A 24513-nucleotide genomic window follows, 5' to 3' on the forward strand; every position below is an offset into this window, starting at 1 on the left:
TGTCAGCTGCTTCTCAGTTGGTAACACACTCGCCTCTGAATCACCAGCCTCCAAGTCCCAATTCCAGGGATTGATTACAAACATTCATGACACACTGGTGCAGCGCCCGAGGATGTGCTGCACTGTTGGAGATGCCATCGGTGCGAGCAGTTCCCTTCCAGCTAAGACATTAAAACTGGTGTCCCATCTTCCACCTCAGGTGATTGAAAAGGTTCCATGGCCCATGTTCCCTCCTAGCTGTGCTGCTGCTCTGAGGTTCTGCACCATTGACGTGTCAATGCATAGACAGAGTCAATGCTGTGCTTGGAACTTGGAGGTCCGTGCACTGAGAAAGATGAAGTTGAGGGATTATTACCCTCTGTCATATTTTGAAGACGATCAGGGGACTTAACCTCGGTGTCCTGGCCAATATTTATCCCTCAGTCAATTTGACAAAAACACACACTGTCAGGTCATTATCAGATTGCTTTTGGTGAGAGCTTGCTGTGTGCAAAGGTAGCTGCTACATTTCCTCTCCACTTCACATGTTGGATGTCCTGTGATAGTGAAAGGTGTTATACAAATGCAAGTCTTATTTTCCAACTCCAAATCGCTGCCTCCATTTGTAGAGTCATAGAGGTGTACAGCACAGAAACAGACCCTTCGGTCAAATGAGTCCATGCTGACCATAACCCCAAACTAAACTAGTCCCACTTGCTTATTCCTGACACATATCCCTCCAAACCTTTCCTATTCATGTACTTTCTAATGCCTTTTTAATGTAATTGTCCCCGCATCCACCATCATTCTCCCATCATCCCCTCAAAATTGTGCACATATGCAATTGCAAAGGCTGTTCTTTAAATACAACTACTGCTCTTTATCCATCATTCATTGCAAAAGTTGATTTTCTTATTTCTTGACCAAACACAGTTAAGCAGTCCTTTAAAGGAAACCTTACTCACCTTCAAATCTCTAACCTGGTTGATTCCTGTGTTCTCTGCCTATCTGTTTGAGGGATACAGCAGCGACAGCAAGGGGAATAAAGGTACAGGCTCCCTCCTGCCTGGTGTCAGTGTTTCGCATAATCAGCCTCAAAGCTGACAGGATGTGACAGGGGCCTCATTTACTTCCCTCCTCTGCGAAGTATTGCAATCCGTATCACCGTATGGAAAAACAGGTCACAACTGCAGAAGCTCAAGCTGAGTGACAGGCGGTCATGGGAGCCCAGAACCATTACCATCTGGCCTGCATTGCTGTCTTGTCAACACATGGTGTGATGGAGCACAGTTGTTGGCATGCGACCTTTAGCCTTTGATCAGTGGGATGGCCTACCCAGTGACTTAAATCAGAGACAGGGCGGGCGGGGGGTGAGGGTTGCTTGGGGACGGACTGAGTGACAACTTGGCTTTTCGGTTCCCAGAGATTGCAAAATGTCTTTGTTGTGACTGACAGCCACACTCGGACAGAGGCACGGTAGCGAACAGTTCCACTGAGGTTCAAAGTGGAAAAAGGCGACAGCACAATGTGGAGAAAGGTTATTTTCTAACGTACATTTGACAACTGGAGATTGGATTTGCCTGAAAACGCTCCTTGTAAGACTGCGTGCATGCAGCCTGTGATTTTGTTCAGGAGCTGCATCAGATTAGTTTCATTATTGGCTACAGTGTACAATGTGCAAAACTGACCTGCATTATTAACATCCCTTCAAATGCGCAGAGACTGGCTCCAGGGGGACGCGTCATACCAATCAAACATTTATTGCGGAGATGGGTAGTGAAGTATATTGACATTTGGTTGTTTAAAAAGGATGGATTTCAGGATGTGTTTAAGGTAGGTGAGAAAAAGGCAGAGAGATTTGGGATAGGAATTCCAGAGATTTGACCTCAGGGAGCCTCCAGCACAGACAATTCGAGTGCAGAGGCTGAGACTCGGAGTGCTGTTGTGTTGGAGGAGATCAACGAAATAGGAACAAAATCAGAAATTGTCGGAAAATCCACCAGGTCTGGCACAACGTGTGGAGAGGGAAGCAGAGTAAACGTTTTCGGGTCCAGTGACCGTCCTTCAGAACCTATTGATCTACCCAAGCGTGGCTCTCAGTCATGGCGAAGTCATATTGCAATCTCTGGGAAACGAAAAGCCAAGTTTCCAGGCGCTACCCCGCTCTACCCCACCACCTCCCTGCCACATACCCCACCCCACCACCCGCCCTGTCTTTGATTAAAGCCACTGGGTAGGCCATTCCTCTGGTAAAAGCTACAGAGGCTAAAGGTCACTGTTAAAACCAGATACTGTGCTCTGTTTCTGATTTCCAGCAACCGCAGTTCTTTTGGTGTTTTCTTGCTCAGAGAGTTAAACATGGGCACGGCAGTGGTAGGGTGGGAATGAAAAAAGTAGGAGCATGTTGAGTCTGTTCCACCATTTGGTTTATCTGATTGTGGCCTCTACCTCATTGTCCTCTCTGCTCCCAACAACCCTTTGAGCCCCTTGTGGACCAAGCATCTATCTTTTAAAAAACATTAATTCACAGGACGTGGGCGTCTCTGGATAGGTCCAGCACTTAGGCGTTTGCCCAAAACGTCGATTTTCCTGCTCCTCAGATGCTGCCTGACCTGCTGTTCTTTTCCAGCACCATTCTAATCTAGACTCTAATCTCCAGCATCTGCAGTCCTCACTTATGCCCATTCCTAATTGCCCAGAAGGCAACCACATTGCTGTAGGTCTGGAGTCATATGTAGGCCCAGACCAGGTAAGGAGGGCAGTTTACTTACCTAAAGGATATTAGCAAACAAGATGGGGTTTTCCTGACCATAGACAATCATTGTCATCATCAGATTGTTAATTCTAGATTTTTAAAAATGGAATCCAACCTCCTGGCTTTGTGTTTGCGGTAAATAGCAAGGCAAGACAGAAAGCAGAGAGTGGGGATAAAAAGGTCCTTCTCAGCTGGTGTCAAGTGGTGTTCCCCAAGGCTCAGTGTTGGGGACCACAACTTTTCACTTTGTACATGAGCGATCTAGATGAAGGAACTGAGGGTGTTCTGGCTAAGTTTGCAGACAATACAGAGATAGGTAGAGTGACAGGTAGCATTGAGGAGGCGGGGAGGCTGCAGAGGGATTTGGACAGGTTTGGACAGTGGGCAAAGAAGTGGCAGATGGAGTACAATGTGGGAAAGTGTGAGGTCATGCACTTTGCTAAGAAGAATAGAAGTATGGACTATTCTGTAAATGGGGAGAAAATTCAGAAGTCTGAAGTGTAAAGAGACTTGGGAGTTCTAGTTCAAGATCCTGTCAAGGTAAACTTGCAGGTTGAGTCAGTAGTTAGGAAGGCAAATGCAATATTAGCATTTATTTTGAGTTGACTTGAATATAAAAGCAGGGATGATTCTGAGGCTCTATAAAGCTCTGGTCAGACCACATTTGGAATATTGTACACAGTTTTGGGCCCCATATCTCAGGAAGGATATACTAGCCCTGGAGCAGGTTCAGAGGAGGGCTCACGAGAATAGTCCCAGGAATGGAAAGCTTAACTTATGAGGAACATTTGAGGACTCTGGGTCTATACTTGATGCAGTTTAGAAGGATGAGGAGGGGATCTAATTGATAATTACAGAATACTGAATGGCCTTGACAGAGTCGATGTTGGAAAGATGTTTCAACTGGCAAGAGACACTAGGACCCGAGGGCACAGCCTTAGAGTAAAGGGAAGTCCTTTTAGATTGGAGATAAGGAGCAACTTCGGCAGCCGGAGAGTGGTGAATTGATGAAATTCATTACCACAGAAGGCTGTGGAGGCCAGGTCATGGAATATATTTAAGGCGGAGATAGATAAGTTCTTGATTGTCAAGGGGTTCAACGGTTACGGGAGAACGGGTTGAGAAACTTACCAGCCATGATTGAATGGTGGAGCAGACTTGATTGGCTGAATGGCTTCCTATGTCTTATGGTCTTAAATACTGTGAGCCTGGTATCTCTGGCTGGGGGTGGTGGGCAATGCGCCAAAATGCAAGGCAGGGCTGGTGAGCATCTGGGTAGGTTCATGATGGGGAAACACTCAAAGGGCAAGCGAGTAGCCATGAGATACAGCCTTATCCAATCCAGCGAGCTGTCCATGTGCACAGCGTCCTCGCAGCAGAGTTGCAATTCCTGCATCCTGAAATGCAGCTTTAAAATGCAGGAGTGCCCTGTAGGTGAATTGGTGAGGGACCCTGAGGCTGTTTAGAGGCTGACAGGTATCAGATGCCAGTGTCCAAGTACAGGGAATGAATTGGCTATTTCCCTGGAGTGTGGCCTGTTTGATGGGTTTCTGTGATGGGAATCCAGAGGAACAAGCACTGAGCTGGAATGTCGGGAATTCTCGGCATCCAGTTTCCTCACACTGGGAAGGAAGCTGCACATTAATGAGCTCAATAACCATAAGACCATTAGGTATAGCAGCAGCATTAGGCCATTCAGCCCATCGAGTCTGCTCCACCATTCGATCATGGCTGATACATTTCTCAACCCTATTTTCACTTCTTCTGTAACTCATCATCCCCTTACTATTCAAAAACCCACCTCAAAAAAAAATTTTCTAATTGACCCATTCATAAATTATATCACACACTTATGGAGCAGGTGGGACTTGAACCGAGACATATACACTTCCACTACACCACCCCTCAAGAACCTACTTTGCTCCATCTTTAATACACTCAGAGACTTGGTCTTCACAACCCACTGTGGCAATGAGTTTCACAGATTCGCCACCCTCTGAAGAAATTCCTCCTCATCTCAGTTCAAAATCCCTCGTGTCCTGGTCTCCCCTTCAGGTGGAAACACCTTCTCCATGTCCATTTAATCCAGGCCTCAATCAGATCCCTCCTCATTCTTCTAAACTCCACTGAGTACAGACCCAAAGACCTCAACCACTTCCCATATGACAAGCCCTTAATTCCTGGGATCATTCTTGTTAACCCTTTCTGGATCATCTCCAAGGCCAGCACATCTTGCCTTAGATACAGGACCCAAAACTGCTCACAGTATTTCAAATGTGGACTGACCTCAGTCTTAATGGGTCTCAGCAGTGCATCCCTGACAAACAGCAATCCCCTTTCAGAGACATCTTGTACACTGGCTAGCGAGAATGTTGCCTTGCCATCTATAATTAGATTACCTTTAGATTAGACTACCTACAGTGTGGAAACAGGCCATTTGGCTCAACAAGTCCACACCAACCCCCTGAACAGGTATCCTCCCAGACCCATTCCCCTACCCTACATTTACCCCTGACTAATACACCTAACACTATGGGCAATATATTATGGCCAATTCACCCTAACCTGCACATCTTTGGACTGAAACCAGAGCACCCGGAGGAAACCCACGCAGACATAGAGAGAATTTCATTGGAAAATGCACCAAATTGCTCCCAACGTCAAGAAAGACCTCTCTAGGCTCCTCATGTGACCCTCTCAGGTTTCTCACCATAAACAAAAACAGTAATTGCTGGAAAAGCTCAGCAGGTCTGGCAGCATCTGTGGAGAGAAATCAGAGTTAACCTTTCTTGTCGTGTGACGCTTCCTCAGAACAGTTCTGAGGAAGCGTCACTGGACCGGAACCGTTAACCCTAATTTCTCACCACAGATGCTGCCAGACCTGCTGAGCTTTTCCAGCAATTACTGTTTTTGTTTCTGATTCACAGTATCCGCAGTTCTTTCAGTTTTTCTCACCATCAACGTTTGTCCTTCATCAAGCCCCCATCATTTCTTTTTAAATGCACAATTCTGCAGGCTGCCAGGAGATGGCAGCAGAAACCTTCTCACCGAAACACAGTGGCATACAGGGACTCTCGTAAAAAGCATTGCCTTCATTTCAAACAGTGCTAGCTCTATTAAACTAAGGCTTTGCAGAAGCCAGAGGATTTATGAACACTTCTAACATACACTTTCTTCATTCCAATTTTCAACTCTGTAATATTGCCAGACTCTACATTTACCTCAGCCCATGGACTGCTGAAACCTTTGTCCTTGCCTGGTGTTCCTTGACTGGTGAACAGTACAATTGCAGCATCCTCCTAGACTGCCTTTCACCTTTTAGCCTTTGCAAACTTGTGCTCATCAAATACTCTGCTGCCTTTATCTGAATGGAGGAAGGCCTGGACAACATCCAGCCTTGTGCTGATTAACAGCAAGTAACATTCACACCATAGCGGGCGACGTGATATTGCAAAAAGGAGGGAATATACTCATCGTCCCTGAACATTCAGTGAACACTTCCATCACTGGAGCTCCCACTGTCAATATCCTGGGACTTACCATTGACCAGGAACTGAGCTGGACCAGCCATTGAAATACTCTAGCGACAAGAGGAGGTGAAAGGCTGTGATGGGAGAGTTAGAAAGGGAGAGAGGAATAGAATTAACAGCCAGAATGTGCTATGGAAAATCAGCAGACCTGACAGCATGTATGGAGAGAGAGAGAAGAGAGTTAAAACTTCGAGTCTGGTATGACTTTATAGGATAAGACTAAGAAAAGCCATATTGGACTTGAAATATTAACTCTGTTTCTCTCTCCATGGATGGTGCCTGCTGAGTTTCTCCAGCACTATGTGTGCATGCGCGTGTGGTGTGTGTGTGCACATGCGTCTGTGTGTCTGTCTGTGTGTGTCTGTGTGTGTGCGTGTGTTGTGTGTGTGTGCACGTGCATGTGTGTGTGTTTTTGTGTGTGTGTCTATCTGTGTGTGTCTGTGTGCGTGTGTCTGTGTGCACGTGCATGTTTGTGTGTTTTTGTGTGTGTCTATCTGTGTGTGTCTGTGTGCGTGTGTCTGTGTGCGTGTGTCTGTCTGTGCAAATGTGTGTATTTTGGGGAGACAGAGTGAGAAGGTGCAGGGCACTCACGTAGAACCAGCTGAGCTAAATGGTCTACTTGTGTGCTATAATTTTCTGCAATGATTACATTTCTGTTTGGACATCCTTGCTGTGCACAAATTGGCTTATGCGTTTCCTACTTTACGACAGAGGACAATTTCAAAGTGCATCGTGGCGAGGTGATGAAAGGTAGGATATCTCAGAAAAGGCTGATCTCTCTTCCTTTTACTGTAGCACATTGATGGGAGTGTGTTGATAGCCATTTCACAGAGCACCCACTGGCTCTGGTACACTGCGGGCATCTGAGTGCTACTCGCCTAGTTCCAGAGCAATGTACTCACTCAGTGAATCCAATTACATATCCCTGGATACATTTCTTAATTACACAACATATTAACAGTCGTTGCTTGAAATATGCTGCACCAACAATTTCATCACATCATTTGAATAAATGCCATGAAGATTTATGAACTGGCTCTCTCTCTCGGGGGGCTATTAAAACAATTGTGTGCTTTGTAGCTTAGTCTGTTGATAGATGGTTGCAGTAACCTGTACTGCAGTCTCCTGCAGAGCATGGAGAACTAAGATAGTGACTAATAATCTGGGGTAGGTGGTGTGAGTAGAAATAGGCAAACCAGATAGCAGAACTGCAAACAGCCTGACTGTTACAGTCCATTTACAACAGGGCACAGTGTTTAAACAAACAACATTCCAGAAACATGTTCCCCTACAGATTCAGTGATTATGTTAAGTCCATAAAACCAACTTAACATTCAGGTGCAGTTTTTGATTTACTAAAACAGGTCACATGAACGGAAATTGCTGGAGAAACTTAGCAGGTCTGGCAGCATCTGTGGAGAGAAAGCAGTTAATGTGTCAGGTCTGGTGACCTTTCATCACAGGAGTCTTATGAATCAAAATTAGACACAGCTACAGAAGACTCAGAGAGCAGATGGTCTAAACTTGGTCAAAGAGTAGGTTTTAATAAACCGGTCTTCAATGAGGAGCGAGACATAGCAAGGCAGAGAGGTTCAGAAGGGAATTTCATAGCGTCAGGGTCTGTAGGTAGGTGAAGGCATGACTGTCAATGGGGGAGGCTGACCAGGACAGAATTGGTGGCTTACAGAGATCTCAGAGAGTTGTTGGTCTGCAAGAGGTTATGGCTACACAGAAGGAGAATGCGATGGAGAAATTTGCTACACAAAAGCAAAATCAATTGAGAAGCAATTAGCTCCAGCTCAAAATGAAGATAGATCAATCAAAAACCCAAAGGGCTCTGCATCCTGATTATATGTCAACTCTGACGCCTGAAAGCACAGTACAAGTGTATAAATGTTTCTGATTGGTGCTGATTGTTGTAACTGTCACAGGGTGTCAAAAGAAATGGGAGTAGGAGTTGGTTATTTTGCCTTTGAGTCTGCTCGAAGTTCATTGTTATAACAGAGAAGAGAAGCATGTTACAATATAGTGCGATGCCTGGGTACCAACCATTGATGGCTTGTGGTTGGGGTACAGCTTTGTCACTGTCCCTCCTTCCTATGCTAGTCTCAAGAACTATTGCAGTCATTTCTGGTGGACAATGGACCATAATAAGTCTCAACAAATGAGTCTTTGACAACATGATGTAGTTGATTACAAATTGGTAACGATGTACAGATTACATGAACCTTTAGGCATATTGACTACTATGAAGAGGTGCATATGGCTCCATCAGGAGACTCGGTGAAAATCCAGCCAATTGTCCACTTAAACCTTCCCAATACTCCCTTCATGGCTGTGCATAAATTAGAATGGGTGAAGCTCCTGTTTAATTCTTTCATATCCATTACAAGGATCATGGCTGATCTTCTACTTTAATCTCACCATTCAACCCTCACTGTTTAATTGGGATTATGGTCGATATGGACTGGCTGGACCGAAGGATCTGTTTCTGTGCTGTATGAATCTACCTTCCTTGCCCTAACACCTAGCATTCAAAAACCTACCAGCTTTGGTCTTGAATATACTCAGTGACTGAGCATTCACAACCCTCTGACTGAAGAAATTACCCCTCATCTCAATCCTTAAAGAGCCATCCCCTCATTCTGAGAATGCAACTCTGTGTATCTGATGACCCATTCAAGAGGAATGGTATTATCAACATCTACTGTGTCCAGGCTTCACAAATGTTCCAAGATTAAACTGGTTAACCTCTCTTTCTTTTAAACTCTGTGGACCATAGGCTGGTCTCCTCAATGTCCCCTCACAGGACAACCCTGTCATCCAAGGAAACAGTCAATGTGCCTTTCCTACACTCTGTCTAGGGTATGTATGTCTTCCCATAACGATGCATTGCATAACCGTCATAAAACTTTTATAATCTCATCCTCCAGTCCCTTCCCGAAGAAAGCTAACTTATCACTTATCTTTGTAATTGCTTGGCTTTACCTGCATATGAACCTGCTGTGATTCATGTAGAAAGAAACGTTGTCCTGATCCACCTTTTATTCTGAAGCATAGAATCATGCAGAACGCCCTTTGGCCCATTCAGTCTGTACCACTAACAATACAATACTGCATTACCTTCACAGGTCCCACTTTCCTGCATTTGGTCCATAGCCTTGATTGTCATGATGTTTCAAGTGCTCATTGAAGAATTTTCTTGAGCATGTGAGGTTCCCTGCCTCACCTACCCTTTCGGGCAGGGCATTCCAGCCACCCACGACTCTCTGGGTGAAAAGGCTTTTCCTCAAATCTCCTCTAAACCTTCTGCCTTTCACATTTAAATTCTGCCCCCTCGTTATTGACCCAACAACTAAGGCCAACAGCTGCTTTCTGTCCAACCAGTCCACTCCCCTCATATTGACCTCTATCAGGTCCCTTCTCAATCCTCTCTGCTCCAAAGAAAACAACCGGAGCTTATCCATCCCCTCTTCCTCCCTGAAATTCTCCATCCCAGGCAAATTCCTGGTGAATCTCCTCCGCGCTCTCTCCAGTGCAGTCACATCCTTCCGATAGTGTGGGCACCAGAACTGCACACAGTACTCCAGATGTGGAGAAAGTGAGGACTGCAGATGCTGGAGTACAGAGTCAAAAGGCGTGGTGCTGGAAAAGCACAGCCGGTCAGGCAGCATCCGACGAGCAGGAGAGATGACATTTTAAGCGTAAGCTCTTCATCAGGAATATGGCCATCATTCCTGATGAAGAACTTATGCTCGGAATGTCGACTCTCCTGCTCCTTGGATGTTGCCTGACCGGCTGTGCTTTTCCAGCACCACGCCTTTTGACTCTGTACTCCAGCTGTAGCCTAATTCTGCAGCAGTATTAGATTAGATTAGATTCCGTACAGTGTGGAGACAGACCCTTTGGCCGAACCAGTCCACACCGACCCTCCGAAGAATAACCCACCCAGACCCATGTCCCTCTGACTGATGCACTTACCACTATGGGCAATTTCACCTAGCCTGCACATCTTTGGACTGTGGGAGGGAGAAACTGGAGCACCTGGAGGAAACCCACGGGGAGAATGTGCAAACCCCACACAGACAGTCGCCCGAGGCGGAATTGAACCTGGGATCCTGGTGCTGTGAGGCAGCAGTGCTAACCACCTAGCCTGCACATCTTTGGACTGTGGGAGGGAGAAACCGGAGCACCTGGAGGAAACCCACGGGGAGAATGTGCAAACCCCACACAGACAGTCGCCGAGGCTGGAATTGAACCTGGGATCCTGGTGCTGTGAGGCAGCAGTGCTAACCACTGAGACACTGTGCCGCCCCGAAATATGGTGACAAAACTCTTTGGTTATTTATTATTTTAAGTAACTGTCAGAACATTCCTACCTTGAAAATCATTTTGACCATCACCATTTTTCTTTTTAACTATTAATAATGCCTCTCCTACCTCCCCTCGGTTGAACAGCAATTAACAAAGGCTCTCACTGTTCTCCTCTGAGATTTTGTGAAAGTGAAGTGAAGTGACACTTTTCTGCAGTGAATTCTTTTGATTTTAAGCCGAATTATTCATTGGCTATGAGACTTTCAAGGAATCAGTATTCAGGATCCCATGCAAGTGCGTTTGTTTCTGTTCAAAGGATTAGCTTGTGTCCCATTTCCCCAGGAACATGCTGTAAAGTGGGCCCACATTAGTATGAGTAGCTGGTGGAAATGGCTAGTTTAGAGACTGATTGGCACATACTTATACAGCACGGTGTTTTCGACTGTTGAGTCTGTAGAGGAGCAGTAACACAAACATAATAATTAAAATCTGATCAGATAGAAAATGAAATGAAAGTAGTGTCTTATAGTCAATTAATTAGAAAGAAATTAACATTGGGTTATGAATTCAAATTGGAATTTAAGATTGAAGGGCCTTTCAAGCAGAAGGAGAGGGAGAGAAGCGGACTTTTACAGAAAGAGAGAGGAGGGAGTGGGAGAAAGAAGAGGAAGAGAGAATGAGGGGAGAGTGTGGTGAATTGGAAAGTGAGTAAGAGGGGTGCAGAAAGAGAGGTTATTTGGAGAGAGAATGGAGAGAGAGAGTGTGAAGAGCATGGGGGAGAGTTGGAATAAGTGGGAGTGAGCTGAGGGAGAGTAAAGAAAATGGATTGGGCAGGGAGAGAGTGGAGTGAGTTGGGAAGTGGGGAACAGATGGGGAGAAAGCTGTCTTGGCTAGATTCTGCTGGTTCATACATGTTGCATCACCCCAACCAGTGTCTCAGATGATAAGATAAATGAACTCACACAAAACCAGGTCACGTGAAATTGGTTAAGTTGGATGTTGCTTTTACTAAGTTAACTACCGAGGGAGCTCAAATCCACAATGGACAGTGAGGTTTTGCAAACTCTGCCTTAGTTCTGTTTGACTCACGTGCACAATAGGGAAGTCTGGAGGTCCATTGTGGGGTACCAGTCTCGCGACTGTAGCAAGTTATCAGCGCATTTCCATCCAATATGAATCCTGGGTCACAGCTGAACTGTATTGTGGATCCCACCAGTAGCTTGGTATCAGAAATGGAGCGGCTGGCATGTTTGACTTCCCCGGGGTCTGTACAGTACATAACTTGAGTGAGACAGTGAGAGAGAGAGAGAGAGAGAGACAGACAGAGAGGTTAAACCTTTAGTGCAACTATTCATGGGCTATATCATAGAGATGTTTCATTTGAAACATAAACCATTGCAATGACCAGATTATGTCAAAAACCTAAAATGAAGATGCGTTATACCCACCTTTGCTAAGAATGGGAGTAATGCACAGGTTTACACATGATTTACATGTATGATGTTTGGTTTATGATTTAATTGCATTGGAATTTAATGAGAAAATATCATGTGAGTAAACTTCAACTTCCCTCGAGTATGTACAATCAACCATATTATAGACTCCCCCCTCCAAGCCCCAGTTCATTTGATTTTCTGGGGAAAAGTTCACTCGAATTACTATTTGTTTTCCAAGTGTGATTAAACAAAGGCCTATCCTCAAATTCCTATTGGGAACCCTGGAGCCTCATCACACTGACTACTTTCCTTTCTTTACACTTGGAGTATGTGATCCCATTCCCGGCATCACTGACTGGATGAAAGCTGGTAACATACTCCAGTCTCTCATGGATAACTCACTGAAATAATGCCACAGAGGTCAGTATCCCATCTCCAGTCATCTTTATTCACACGTGCCGAGTGCTGGACACTGATCCAGCTCCCTCAGAGCCAGCTCTCAGAGTGAGCAGGGTGTCTGATACTCCTGTTCTTATCTGTCAGCCAGGGCTCCCTGATTGAACCAGGTTAACCATATTCTTTGAGGTCCAACAGGCTGACTTTGATGCAATCACTACACTTACTGCGTTGGAAATAAACAAGCTGAGTATCAAAATTCTTCTGAAGTCCAAAGATGTGCAGGTCAGGTGAATTGGCCATGCTAAATTGCCCATAGTGTTGGGGGAATTGGTCAGAGTGAAATGGGTGGGTTACTCTTCGGAGGGTCAGTGTGGACTGGTTGGCCTGAAGGGCCTGTTTCCACACTGTAGGGAATCTAATAAATCCACTCTATTACGATTTGGGATTTAGAGCCAAATTGTTTTGTTGAGAGTTTAATCATTTTGTTTTCTGGTTTTATCTTTGCTCCAATAGTTTGGTCCCCCTCAGGAGCCTCCCAATGATGAACATCCCTGCAGCCTACATCCAGTTTCTTCTCTCCCTACCCCCACACCACCCTCCCTCACAAGTTTTGCTGTAAAGATGTGGAACATTAGGAGATAGGAAAATGAACTCATGCACATTTTGTGCTCAAAAGGGACTAACAGAAATTTATATGTTGAATGTGTCTTAATCAGAGCGCACTTTTATTGATTTTGATTATTCTTATTAAAGTTGGTGATTGAAATACCACAGAATGCAATCGCTTCTCAGTCTCACATTTGGTGATTGATTTGATCTTGACTTGAGAAAGACAGCAAATTTCATTTTTATTAGCACTCCATACTTGCAGGAGAACATCACCGAATGCTATCTTTAAGTTACCTTGTATTAGTCTGAATCTAGCCCCTGTCTCATTTAAAACACTATTTTAAAGTATTTTTCCTGGTTGAAGATTTAAAGTTAGTTACCATGACCTATAGAACGTTCACCACAAGAGCATAAGTAGATCATTCAGCACCTCATGCCTGCTCTCCCATTCAATAAAACCATGGCCGATCTGTACATATTTTGAATCCCGCACCCCTATGTCTCTCTGATAACCCTTGATTCCCCTGCCTTATGATCTATCCATGTCTGCCTTAATAATATGCAATGATTCAGTCTCCATTATCTTCAGAGGCAGTGAATTCCATGGTTGCTTAATCCTCAGAGAAAACATTTTTCCCCATTCCTGTCCTGAAAGAGTGACCCTTCATTTTGAAACAGTGCCCCTAGTTCTGGATTGACCCACATCCACCTTATGAAGACCATTCAGGATCTTATACCCTTCGTTCATGTTTCCCTTCAGTCTTCTAAACTCCAGTGGAAACAAGCTCAGCCTGTCCAACCTTTCCTCAGAAGACAATCCATTCATTCCAGGTATCAATCTAATAAACCTCCCCTGAACCATCTCCAATGCATTTACATCCTCCCTGAACAAAACTTCCTGAAATAAGTAGACAAAAACTGCACACAGCTGACATGATATTGTCATATCAATGCTCTGTTTAAGTGAAGCATAACATCCTTACTTCTATGTTCAATACCTCTTGTATTAAAGTATAGCCTTACCCCGCTTAAACTACTTGATTATGCGCTTTATCTGCGTGCAGAATGCATAAACTTCTCTCCACCTCAGAATTCTGCAGTTGTGATGTATTTAAGAACTGTTCTGCTTGTTCATGCTTTCTACCAAAGTGTACATTTTCACATTTTCCCACATTATACTCCAAATGTCATATTATTGCCAGGGGACTGGAAGTTAATCATAAGGATGTTTTGTTACGGTTGAGCATTCATTCCTGATGAAGGACTCCTGCTCGAAACATTGATTTTCCTACCCCTCGGATGCTGCCTGACCTGCTGTGCTTTTCCAGCACCACTCTAATCTTGACTCTAATCTCCAGCATCTGCAGTCCTCACTTTCCCATAGTGGAACACTATGTACAGTTTTGGTCTTTTTATTGAAGTGCAGATATAATTGCGTTAGAAGGTTCATGCAAATGATTCCTGGGATGATTCCTGTGTCTAAATGCAACAAGATCTAGACAATATCCAGGCTTGGGCTGACAAGTGGCAAGTAATATTCGTACCACACAAATACCAGGCTAAGGCCATCACCAACAAGAGACAATCTAACCACCACCCCAGACATTCAATGGTGTTATACTGCGGTGAATGACTCACCTCCTGACTCCTCAAAGCCTGTCCATCATCTACATGCCACAAGTCAGGAGTGTGATGGAATAGACTCCAAACTTGCCAGATTCAGTACAGCCCCAACAACACTCAAGAAGCTTGACACCATCCAGGACAGAGTAGCCCACTTGATTGGCACCACATCCACAAGTATCCACTCCCTCCGCCATCAAATCTCAGTAGCAGCAGTGTGTACTATCTACATGATGCACTGCAGAAATTCACTAAAGATCCTCAGACTGCACCTTCCAAACCCATGACCACTTCCATTTGGGAGGACAGCAGATACATGGGAACACCACTATCTTCAAGCTCCCCCCTCAAGTCACTCGCCATCCTGACTTGGAGATATATCACCGTTCCATCGCGATCACTGGGTCAAAATCCTGGATCCTTCCCTAAAGGCATTCTGGGTCAACCTTCAGCAGGTGGATTGCAGTGGTTCAAGAAGGCAGCTCACCCCCACCTTCTCAAGGGGAGGCAGCTAGGGACAGGGTAATAAATGCTGGGCCCAGCCAGTGACACTCACATCCCACAAAATGAATAAATAAAACAAAAATGAAGGGATTATCTTATGAGTAAGGCATAGACAGGTTGGGCCTGCATTTGTTAGCATTTTGAAGAATGAGAGGTGATCTTAATGAAAAATCTGAAGGTGCTTAATAAAGTGGATTCTAAGAGAATTTTACCCTTGCAGGAGAGACTAGAAATAGGGGTCTAAAAATAGAAGGATCCATTTAAGATGGTGATGAGGAGAATATTTTCATTCTCAGAGGATGGTTATTCTCCAGAGCACAGTGGAAGCGGGATTATTAAATATATTCCATGGTGAGTTAGACAAATTCCTGATTGAGAAGGGATTGATAGATATAGGGAGTGAGCAGGGAAGGGGAGTTGTGGCCACAAGCAGATCAGCTGTGATCTTATCCATTGATGGAGCAGGCTTGAGGGGCTGAATGGCCTACTCCTGTTCACTTAATTTGTGTGCATGCATTTTCATATCTGCCACTGTTCAGCCCACCCACATTTTTGTGTAGCTTAATTTCTAATTCCGGGTTGCCTTCTCTGATTCCACTGCTGTCTTACCATCGGCCATTTGATTAGCTTCTACAGTGTTTCTGCATTCCAGTCATTGACGGAGAGTCGAAAGAGCAATGGTACTAATTCTGGGCCTTGGGGGCCAACCCTCAGCACTCTTCCGCTCTGATGCTTTCCTTTTCACTAATGCATAGTGTTTCTATCATTCAACCAGACACATTTTCACTTGAATTTCCAGAGCTTTCAGCTAAATTAATAAGCTTTCATGTGGAAATTTACCAAAAGCCTCTGGTGATTCTAAATATACATCATCGTAGGGTTCAATACAGTTGACTTGCTTTGTCACAATGTGTACATTGCCTTTGAGAGAATTAACCTTAAAATGCTCCATGTGCAATGTGCATATAACATTAAGTCTCTACCTGTCAATTAGTCTGCTATAGGTCTGGAGCCTGCACACACAGAAGTCTTATGGTTTGCGATAATGTCTGCTTCAAAACTTGTAATGTGCTTTATTGGTTTGAATAAACTAACCCATGAAATTAGATAGATTTGCACCTGATTACGAGATCATTATCATTAATATGGCAGCTCTTGCCTCAAGGAAATTCAGGGGAAACTGAATCTGGTTGGTTTTTGGATTCATATTATTTTAATAAGCTCATATGGGTTCACTAGTTGGCTGAATCAACTGGATGTAGGGAAGCAAAGTCAGTTATACCTACACGCCCAAGACTAGTTGCTCGGCTATTAATCCAGAGACCCAGGAAATGTCTTGAGGATCTTTGTTTCGAATCCCGCCACGGCAGATGGTGGAATTTGAATTCAATAAAAAAACAAGTCTGGAATTGATGATGGCCATGCAACCGTTATTGACTGTTGGGAAAAACCCATCTGGTTCACTAGGGAAAGAAACTGCCATCTTTACCTGGTCTGGCCTACGTGTGATAGCGATGTGATTCGTAGTTGCTCTTTGGGTAATTGGGGATGGGGAATGAATGCTGGTCTAGCTAGCAATGCCCCTCTTCCTGTGAGTGTGCAACAAAAATAGAAGCATGCAGAAGGTCGAAGGTCATGGGTCGTTTGACTGACAGATGACGGAAAGCTATCGATCTCCCTCCTAAAGAAAGACTCATCTTTCTCGATCTGAGTGGAGTCAGGAATAAAGGAAAAATAGTCTATCTTTTCACAAATGCTGCCAGTTCTGACAAAAGGTTATTGGGCTTGAGACATGAAGTCTGTTTTTCTCTCCACAATAACAGAATGCAGCTCTATTCATTTTGTTAACATGTTTGTCGAGTGCAGGTAAATGCACAGCTGCAGATTCAGTGACAGAAAAACCCAGCCCACCGTATTCACTAACATGCCAATAAGATCCACTGGGTCTGGGTAAGACTGACTGACCAGTTTGGACATATTTGAACTCTTACGTGGATTGCTGACCTCTCCTTCCCAAGTTCTGACAGACAGTTCTGAGAGCACTGTAGCGTTAAAGGCAGCTTGAATTTATCTTGCATTAATACATGGTTGTCATATCAATCACTGGTTTACATGGCTGTTCATGAAAGTAAAATGATGGATTGCTTGTACAGCCTAAGCAATAGTTCATTCTGGATATATTGCTTGCGCAGTATCTAGTGAGCATCAGTCATGGCTTCGCTTACCAGGAATGGTAGGCAATATCTGCAACGGTAATGCTGTCAAAATCCTCCCAGCATTTCCCTGAGAATGCACCTCAACCTCTTGATCCATAAAATATTAGTTATAGGTGTGACATTAGAAAATGGTTTTTAGCCACTGTTGGAAATGCTACTCTAAAATTGTGTGTTCATCAAAACACAATGATGTTCCAGTCACCAGGCTCCTATAGCGATTAAAGTTGAAAAGTGTGACGCTGGAAAATGAGAGCGGGTCAGGCAGCATCCGAGGAGCAGGAGAAACAATATTTCGGGGCATAAGGTCATTTCTGATGAAGGGCTTATGCCTGAAACATCGACTCTCCTGCTCCTAGGATGCTCCCTGACCTGCTGTGTTTTTCCAGCGCCACACATTTCGACTTTGAATCTGCAGCATCTACAGTCCTCACTTTCTCCTGTAGTGGTTATGTTCACCAAGAGAGCTGTAGGTGGTTTTTGCACAGCCAGTTTGACAGCATGGTACCTTCAGCAAATTATAAAAATAGATATTGTGTTGGAGGTGATAGCAGCTAATTCATGTGAGTCTTCTAACTCTTATCCAGTTCTGCAGGTCAGCACAAGTCCATTAGCAGTCCTTGTAGCAGCTTTTTTTGAGAACCTCTTTTGTATTTCCTTGGCAGATGTACAATATTGAAGTATTCCCTCATAGTTGCAAACCACTTTGATTACGAGCAACATAGGACAATGGACTCTGCTTACTTTTTTCACAGAAAGGGGGATCACTGCTCCAGGTGAGATCCCACTGGCAAGTCAGGGTGTCACTTCCTAAGATGTCATACCCTGGGTCACACTGATAGGTTATCATTGTGCCACGGACCATTTCTCTGTGCGGAGTCGTTTTCCAGCCATTGGGAATCTCTGGAAGGTCTGAGCAAGTGTCGTTCCGTGAAACCTCTGCGGGGAGAATGAAAGACAAATTCAGGAATCAAAGACTAAACAGACTGCCATTCATTCCTCATGTCAAGTTAATCAGTAGTGGAAGATCCTAACCTATAAAGGGGTGTGATTTCACACAGTGTCAAGCCATGAGTCAGTGGGCAGCCCTTTCCTCCAAAGGGTGTGAGTTTATGCTCCCATTTTTAAGAATCGAACATAAAATCTGGGCTGTTATTCGGGGCAATACTGGTGGAATGGTGCACACTCTTGGACGAGTTGCCTTCGAGGTGAATGACTAAACTGAGGCTTTGCTGAGATCCAAATTTCCACAGTGCGAGCCAAATAAAGCTTTCCTGAGATCCCAATCAGTCTTTGTATCTTGCATAAAACAAATTTCCAAAAGCAGCAATGTTATAACGAACAAAAAAAAATCTGCTGCAGGGATGTTGGTTAAAGGATAAAGATTGGCATCAGCTGTCCTCTCTGCTGTTCTTCAACAGTAGGTTTAGGGTGAGAGGGGAAAGATTTAAAAGGGATCTAAGAGGTATGCAGAGGGTGGTGCATGTAGGAAATGAGCTGCCAGAGGAAGTGGTGGAGGCCTGTACAATTACAACATTTAAAAGGCATCCGGATGGTTATATGAATAGGAAGGGTTTAGAGGGATATGGGCCAGGTGCTGGCAAATGGGACTACATTAAATTTAGGATAACAGGTCAGCATGGATGAGTTGGACTGAACGGTCTGTTTCCATGCTGTACATATCTATGACACGATGTAACATGTTATTCAGCTGAAAGGATAGGTGGGGCTTTGGTTTAACATATGATGACACCTTTAACAGTGCAGCAGTCCCTTAGTATTTACCCTCCAACAGTGCAGCACACCCTTAGTATTTACCCTCCAACAGTGTAGCACTCCCTTAGTATTTACCCTCCAACAGTGCAGCACACCCTTAGTATTTACCCTCCAACAGTGTAGCACTCCCTTAGTATTGACCTCCAGCAGTGCAGCACTCCCACAGCACTGACCCTCCAACAGTGCAGCAGTCCCTTAGTGCTGACCTCCAGCACTGAAGCACTCCCTTAGGACTGACCCTCCAACAGTGCAGCACTTCCTTAGTACTGACCATCCAACAGTGCAGCACTTCCTTAGTACTGACCTCCAGCAGTGCAGCACTCCCTTAGCACTGACCCTCCAGCAGTGCAGCACTTTCTTAGTACTGACCCTTCCAACAGTGCAGCACTCCCTTAGTACTGAACCTCCAACAGTGTAGCACTCCCTTAATACTGATCCTCCAACAGTGCAGCACCCCCTTAGGATGGTCCCTCCAACAGTGCAGCACTCCCTTAGTACTGATACTCCAACAGTGCAGCACTCCCTTAGTACTGAAAATCCAAAAGTGCAACACTCCCTCAGTACTGAACCTCCAACAGTGCAGCACTCTCTTCGTCCTGAACCTCCAACAGTGCAGCACCCCCTTAGTACTGACCATCTATCAGTGCAGTATTCCCTTAGTACTGACCCTCCAACAGTGCAGCATTCCCTTAGTACTAACTTTCCAATAGTGCAACACTCCCTTAGTACTGACCCTCCAACAGAGCAGTACTCCCTTAGTACTGACCCTCCATCAGTGCAGCACTCCCTTAGTACTGACCTCCAGCAGTGCAGCACTCCCTTGGTACTGATCCTCCAGCAGTGCAGCACTTTCTTAGTGCAGACCCTCCAACAGTGCAGCACTCCCTTAATACTGATCCTCCAACAGTGCAGCTCCCCCTTAGTACTGTCCCTCTAACAGTGCAACACTCCCTTAGTACTGACCCTCCAACAGAGCAGTACTCCCTTAGTACTGACCCTCCATCAGTGCAGCACTCCCTTAGTACTGACCTTCAGCAGTGCAGCACTCCCTTAATACTGATCCTCCAACAGTGCAGCTCCCCCTTAGTACTGTCCCTCTAACAGTGCAGCACGCCCTTAGTACTGACTCTCCAACAGAGCAGTACTCCCTTAGTACTGACCCTCCATCAGTGCAGCACTCCCTTAGTACTGACCTCCAGCAGTGCAGCACTCCCTTGGTACTGATCCTCCAGCAGTGAGCACTTTCTTAGTGCCGACCCTCCAACAGTGCAGCACTCCCTTTATACTGATCCTCCAACAGTGCAGCTCCCTCTTAGTACTGTCCCTCTAACAGTGCAGCACTTCCTTAGTACTGACCCACTAACAGTGCAGCACTCCCTTAGTACTGTCCCTCCAACAGAGCAGTATTCCCAAAGTACTGACCCTCTATCAGTGCAGTATTCACTTAGTACTGACCCTCCAACAGTGCAGCACTCCCTTAGAACTAACCTTCCAATAGTGCAGCACTCCCTTAGTACTGACCCTCCAACAGAGCAATACTCCCTTAGTAATGACCCTCCATCAGTGCAGCACTCCCTTCGTACTGACCCTCCAATAGTGCAACACTCCCTCAGTACTGAACCTCCAACAGTGCAACACCCCCTCAGTACTGAACCTCCAACAGTGCAGCACCCCCTTAGTACTGACCATCTATCAGTGCAGTATTCCCTTAGTACTGACCCTCCAACAGTGCAGCATTCCCTTAGTACTAACTTTCCAATAGTGCAACACTCCCTTAGTACTGACCCTCCAACAGAGCAGTACTCCCTTAGTACTGACCCTCCATCAGTGCAGCACTCCCTTAGTGCTGACCTCCAGCACTGAAGCACTCCCTTAGGACTGACCATCCAACAGTGCAGCACTTCCTTAGTACTAACCTCCAGCAGTGCAGCACTCCCTTAGCACTGACCCTCCAGCAGTGTAGCACTCCCTTAGCACTGACCCTCCAGCAGTGCAGCACTTTCTTAGTACTGACCCTCCAACAGTGCAGCACTCCCTTAGTACTGAACCTCCAACAGTGTAGCACTCCCTTAATACTGATCCTCCAACAGTGCAGCACCCCCTTAGGATGGTCCCTCCAACAGTGCAGCACTCCCTTAGTACTGATCTTCCAACAGTGCAGCACTCTCTTCATCCTGAACCTCCAACAGTGCAGCAGCCCCTTATTACTGACCATCCATCAGTGCAGCACTGCCTTAGAACTGACCTTCCAACAGTGCAGCACTCCCTTAGTACTGAACCTCCAACTGTTTAGCACTCCCTTAATACTGATCCTCCAACAGTGCAGCTCCCCCTCAGTACTGTCCCTCTAACAGTGCAGCACTCCCTTAGTACAGACCCTCCAACAATGCAGCACTCCCTTAGTACTGACTCTCCAACAGTGCAGCACTCCCATAGTACTGACCCTCCAACAGTGCAGCACCTCCTTAGTACTGACCCTCTAACAGTGCAGCACTCCCTTAGTACTGTCCCTCCAACAGTGCAGCACTCCATTAGTACTGACCCTCCAACAGTGCAGCACTCCCTTCGCACTCACCCTCTAACAGTGCAGCACTCCCTTAGTACTGTCCCTCCAACAGTGCAGCATTCCCTTAATACTGATCCTCCAGCAGTGCAGCAACCCCTTAGTATTGTCTCTCCAACAGTGCAGCACTCCCGTAGTACTGACCTTCCAACAATGCAGCACTTCCATAGTACTGACCCTCCAACAGTGCAGCACTCCCTTCGCACTCACCCTCCAGCAATGCAGCACTCCCTTAGTACTGACCTTCCAATAGTGCAGCATTCCGTTACTATTGACCTTCCTACAGTGCAGCACTCCCGTAGTACTGACCCTCCAACAGTGCAGCACTCCATTAGTACTGACCCTCCAACAGTGCAGCACTCCCTTCGCACTCACCCTCCAGCAGTGCAGCACTCCCTTAGTACTGACCCTCCAACAGTGCAGCATTCCCTTAGTATTGACCTTCCTACAGTGCAGCACTCCCGTAGTACTGACCCTCCAACAGTGCAGCACTCCATTAGTACTGACCCTCCAATAGTGCAGCACTCCCTTTGCACTGACCCTCCAACAGTGCAGCACTGTCTTAGTACTGACCATCCATCAGTGCAGCACTCCCTTAATACTGACCCTCCAACAGAGCAGTACTCCATTAGTACTGACCCTCCAACAGTGCAGCACTCCCTTTGCACTGACCCTCCAACAGTGCAGCACTCTCTTAGTACTGACCCTCCATCAGTGCAGCACTCCCTTAATACTGACCCTCCAACAGTGCAGCACTCCCTTCGCACTGACCCTCCAACAGTGCAACACTCTCTTATTACTGACCCTCCAACAATGCGGCACTCCCTTAGCACTGACCCTCCAACAGGGCAGCACTCCTTTAGTACTGACCCTCCAACAGAGCAGTACTCCATTAGTACTGACCCTCCAACAGTGCAGCACTCCCTTTGCACTGACCCTCCAACAGTGCAGCACTTCCCTAGTACTGAACCTTCAACAGTGTAGCACTCCCTTAGTACTGATCCTCCAACAGTGTAGCATTCCTTTAGTACTGACCCTGCAACAGAGCAGTACTCCCTTAGTACTGACCATTCAGCAGTGCAGCACTCCCTTAGCACTGACCCTCCAACAGTGCAGCACTCCCATAGCTCTGACCCTCCAACAGTGCAGCACTTCCTTAGCACTGATCCTCCAACAGTGCAGCACTCCCTTAGTACTGAACCTCCATCAGCGTAGCACTCCCTTAGTACTGTCCTTCCAGCAGTGCAGCACTCCCTTAGTACTGAACCTCCAACAGAGTAGCACTTCCTTTGCACTGACCCTCCAACAGTGCAGCACTCCCATAGCTCTGACCCTCCAACAGTGCAGCACTTCCTTAGCACTGATCCTCCAACAGTGCAGCACTTCCTTAGCACTGATCCTCCAACAGTGCAGCACTCCCTTAGTACTGAACCTCCAACAGTGTTGCACTCTCTTAATACTGATCCTCCAACAATGCAGCAGTCCCTTAGTACTGACCCTCCATCAGTGCAGCACTCCCTTAGTACTGACCCTCCAGCAGTGCAGCATCCCCTTCGTACTGTCCCTCCATCAGTGCAGCACTCCCTTAGTACTGTGCCTCGAACAGTGCAGAACCCCCTTAGTACTGACCCTCCAACTGTGCAGCACTTCCTTAGTACAGACCCTCCAACAATGCTGCACCCTCTTAGTATTGATCCTCCAGCAGTTTAGCACTCCCTTAGCATTGACCCTCCAGCAGTGTAGCATTCCCTTAGTACTGACCCTCCAACAATGCAGCACTCCCTTAGCACTGACCCTGCAGCAGTGCAGCACTACCTTAGCACTGACCCTCCAGCAGTGCAGCACTCCCTTTGCACTGACCCTCCAGCAGTGCAGCACTTCCTTTGTCCCGACCCTCCAACAGTGCAGCACTCCCCTAGTACTGAACCTCCAACAGTGTAGCACTCCCTTGGTACTGATCCTCCAACAGTGTAGCACTCCTTTGGTACTGACCCTCCAACAGAGCAGTACTCCCTTAGTGCTGACCCTCCATCAGTGCAGCACTCCCTTCACACTGACCCTTCAGCAGTGCAGCACTCCCTAAGTACTGACCATTCATCTGTGCAGTACTCCCTTAGTACTGAACCTCCAACAGTGCAGCACGCCCTTAGTACTGATCCTCCAACAATGCAGCACTCCCTTAGTACTGAACCTCCAACAGTGCTGCACTCCCTTAATACTGATCCTTCATAGAACATAGAACATAGAACATAGAAAAATACAGCGCAGTACAGGCCCTTTGGCCCTCGATGTAGCGCTGATCCAAGCCCACCTAACCTACACTAGCCCACTATCCTCCATATGCCTTTCCAATGCCCGTTTAAATGCCCATAAAGAGGGAGAGTCCACCACTGCTACTGGCAGGGCATTCCATCAACTCACAACTCGCTTAGTAAAGAACCTACCCCTAACATCTGTCCTATACCTACCACCCCTTAATTTAAAGCTATGCCCCCTCGTAGTAGCTGACTGCATACGTGGAAAAAGGTTCTCATGGTCAACCCTATCTAAACCCCTAATCATCTTGTACACCTCTATCATCTTGTACACCCCTAAACCTTCTTTTCTCCAATGAAAACAGCCCCAAGTGCCTCAGCCTTTCCTCATACGATCTTCCTACCATACCAGGCAACATCCTGGTAAACCTCCTCTGCACCCGTTCCAGTGCCTCCACATCCTTCCTATAGTATGGCGACCAAAACTGCACACAATACTCCAGATGCGGCCGCACCAGAGTCTTATACAACTGCAACATGACCTCAGGACTCCAGAA

General features: G+C 46.0%; 1 protein-coding gene across 2 annotated transcripts in view; it reads right to left on the reverse strand.

Annotated features, from left to right (window-relative positions):
• The window catches only part of LOC122562553 (seizure 6-like protein), a 255166-nt gene that overhangs the window by 13393 nt on the left and 217260 nt on the right, over nt 1-24513 (reverse strand). For both annotated transcript variants that reach the window (XM_043715477.1, XM_043715479.1), the window contains exons 11-12: nt 18107-18301; nt 11668-11859 (exon numbers count right to left, since the gene is read on the reverse strand). In XM_043715477.1, coding sequence (XP_043571412.1) covers nt 11668-11859; nt 18107-18301 — 387 coding nt within the window. The remainder of the gene's footprint in view (nt 1-11667; nt 11860-18106; nt 18302-24513) is intronic.

This window comes from Chiloscyllium plagiosum, chromosome 25 (genome assembly GCF_004010195.1).
Source record: "Chiloscyllium plagiosum isolate BGI_BamShark_2017 chromosome 25, ASM401019v2, whole genome shotgun sequence".
NCBI lineage: Eukaryota > Metazoa > Chordata > Chondrichthyes > Orectolobiformes > Hemiscylliidae > Chiloscyllium > Chiloscyllium plagiosum.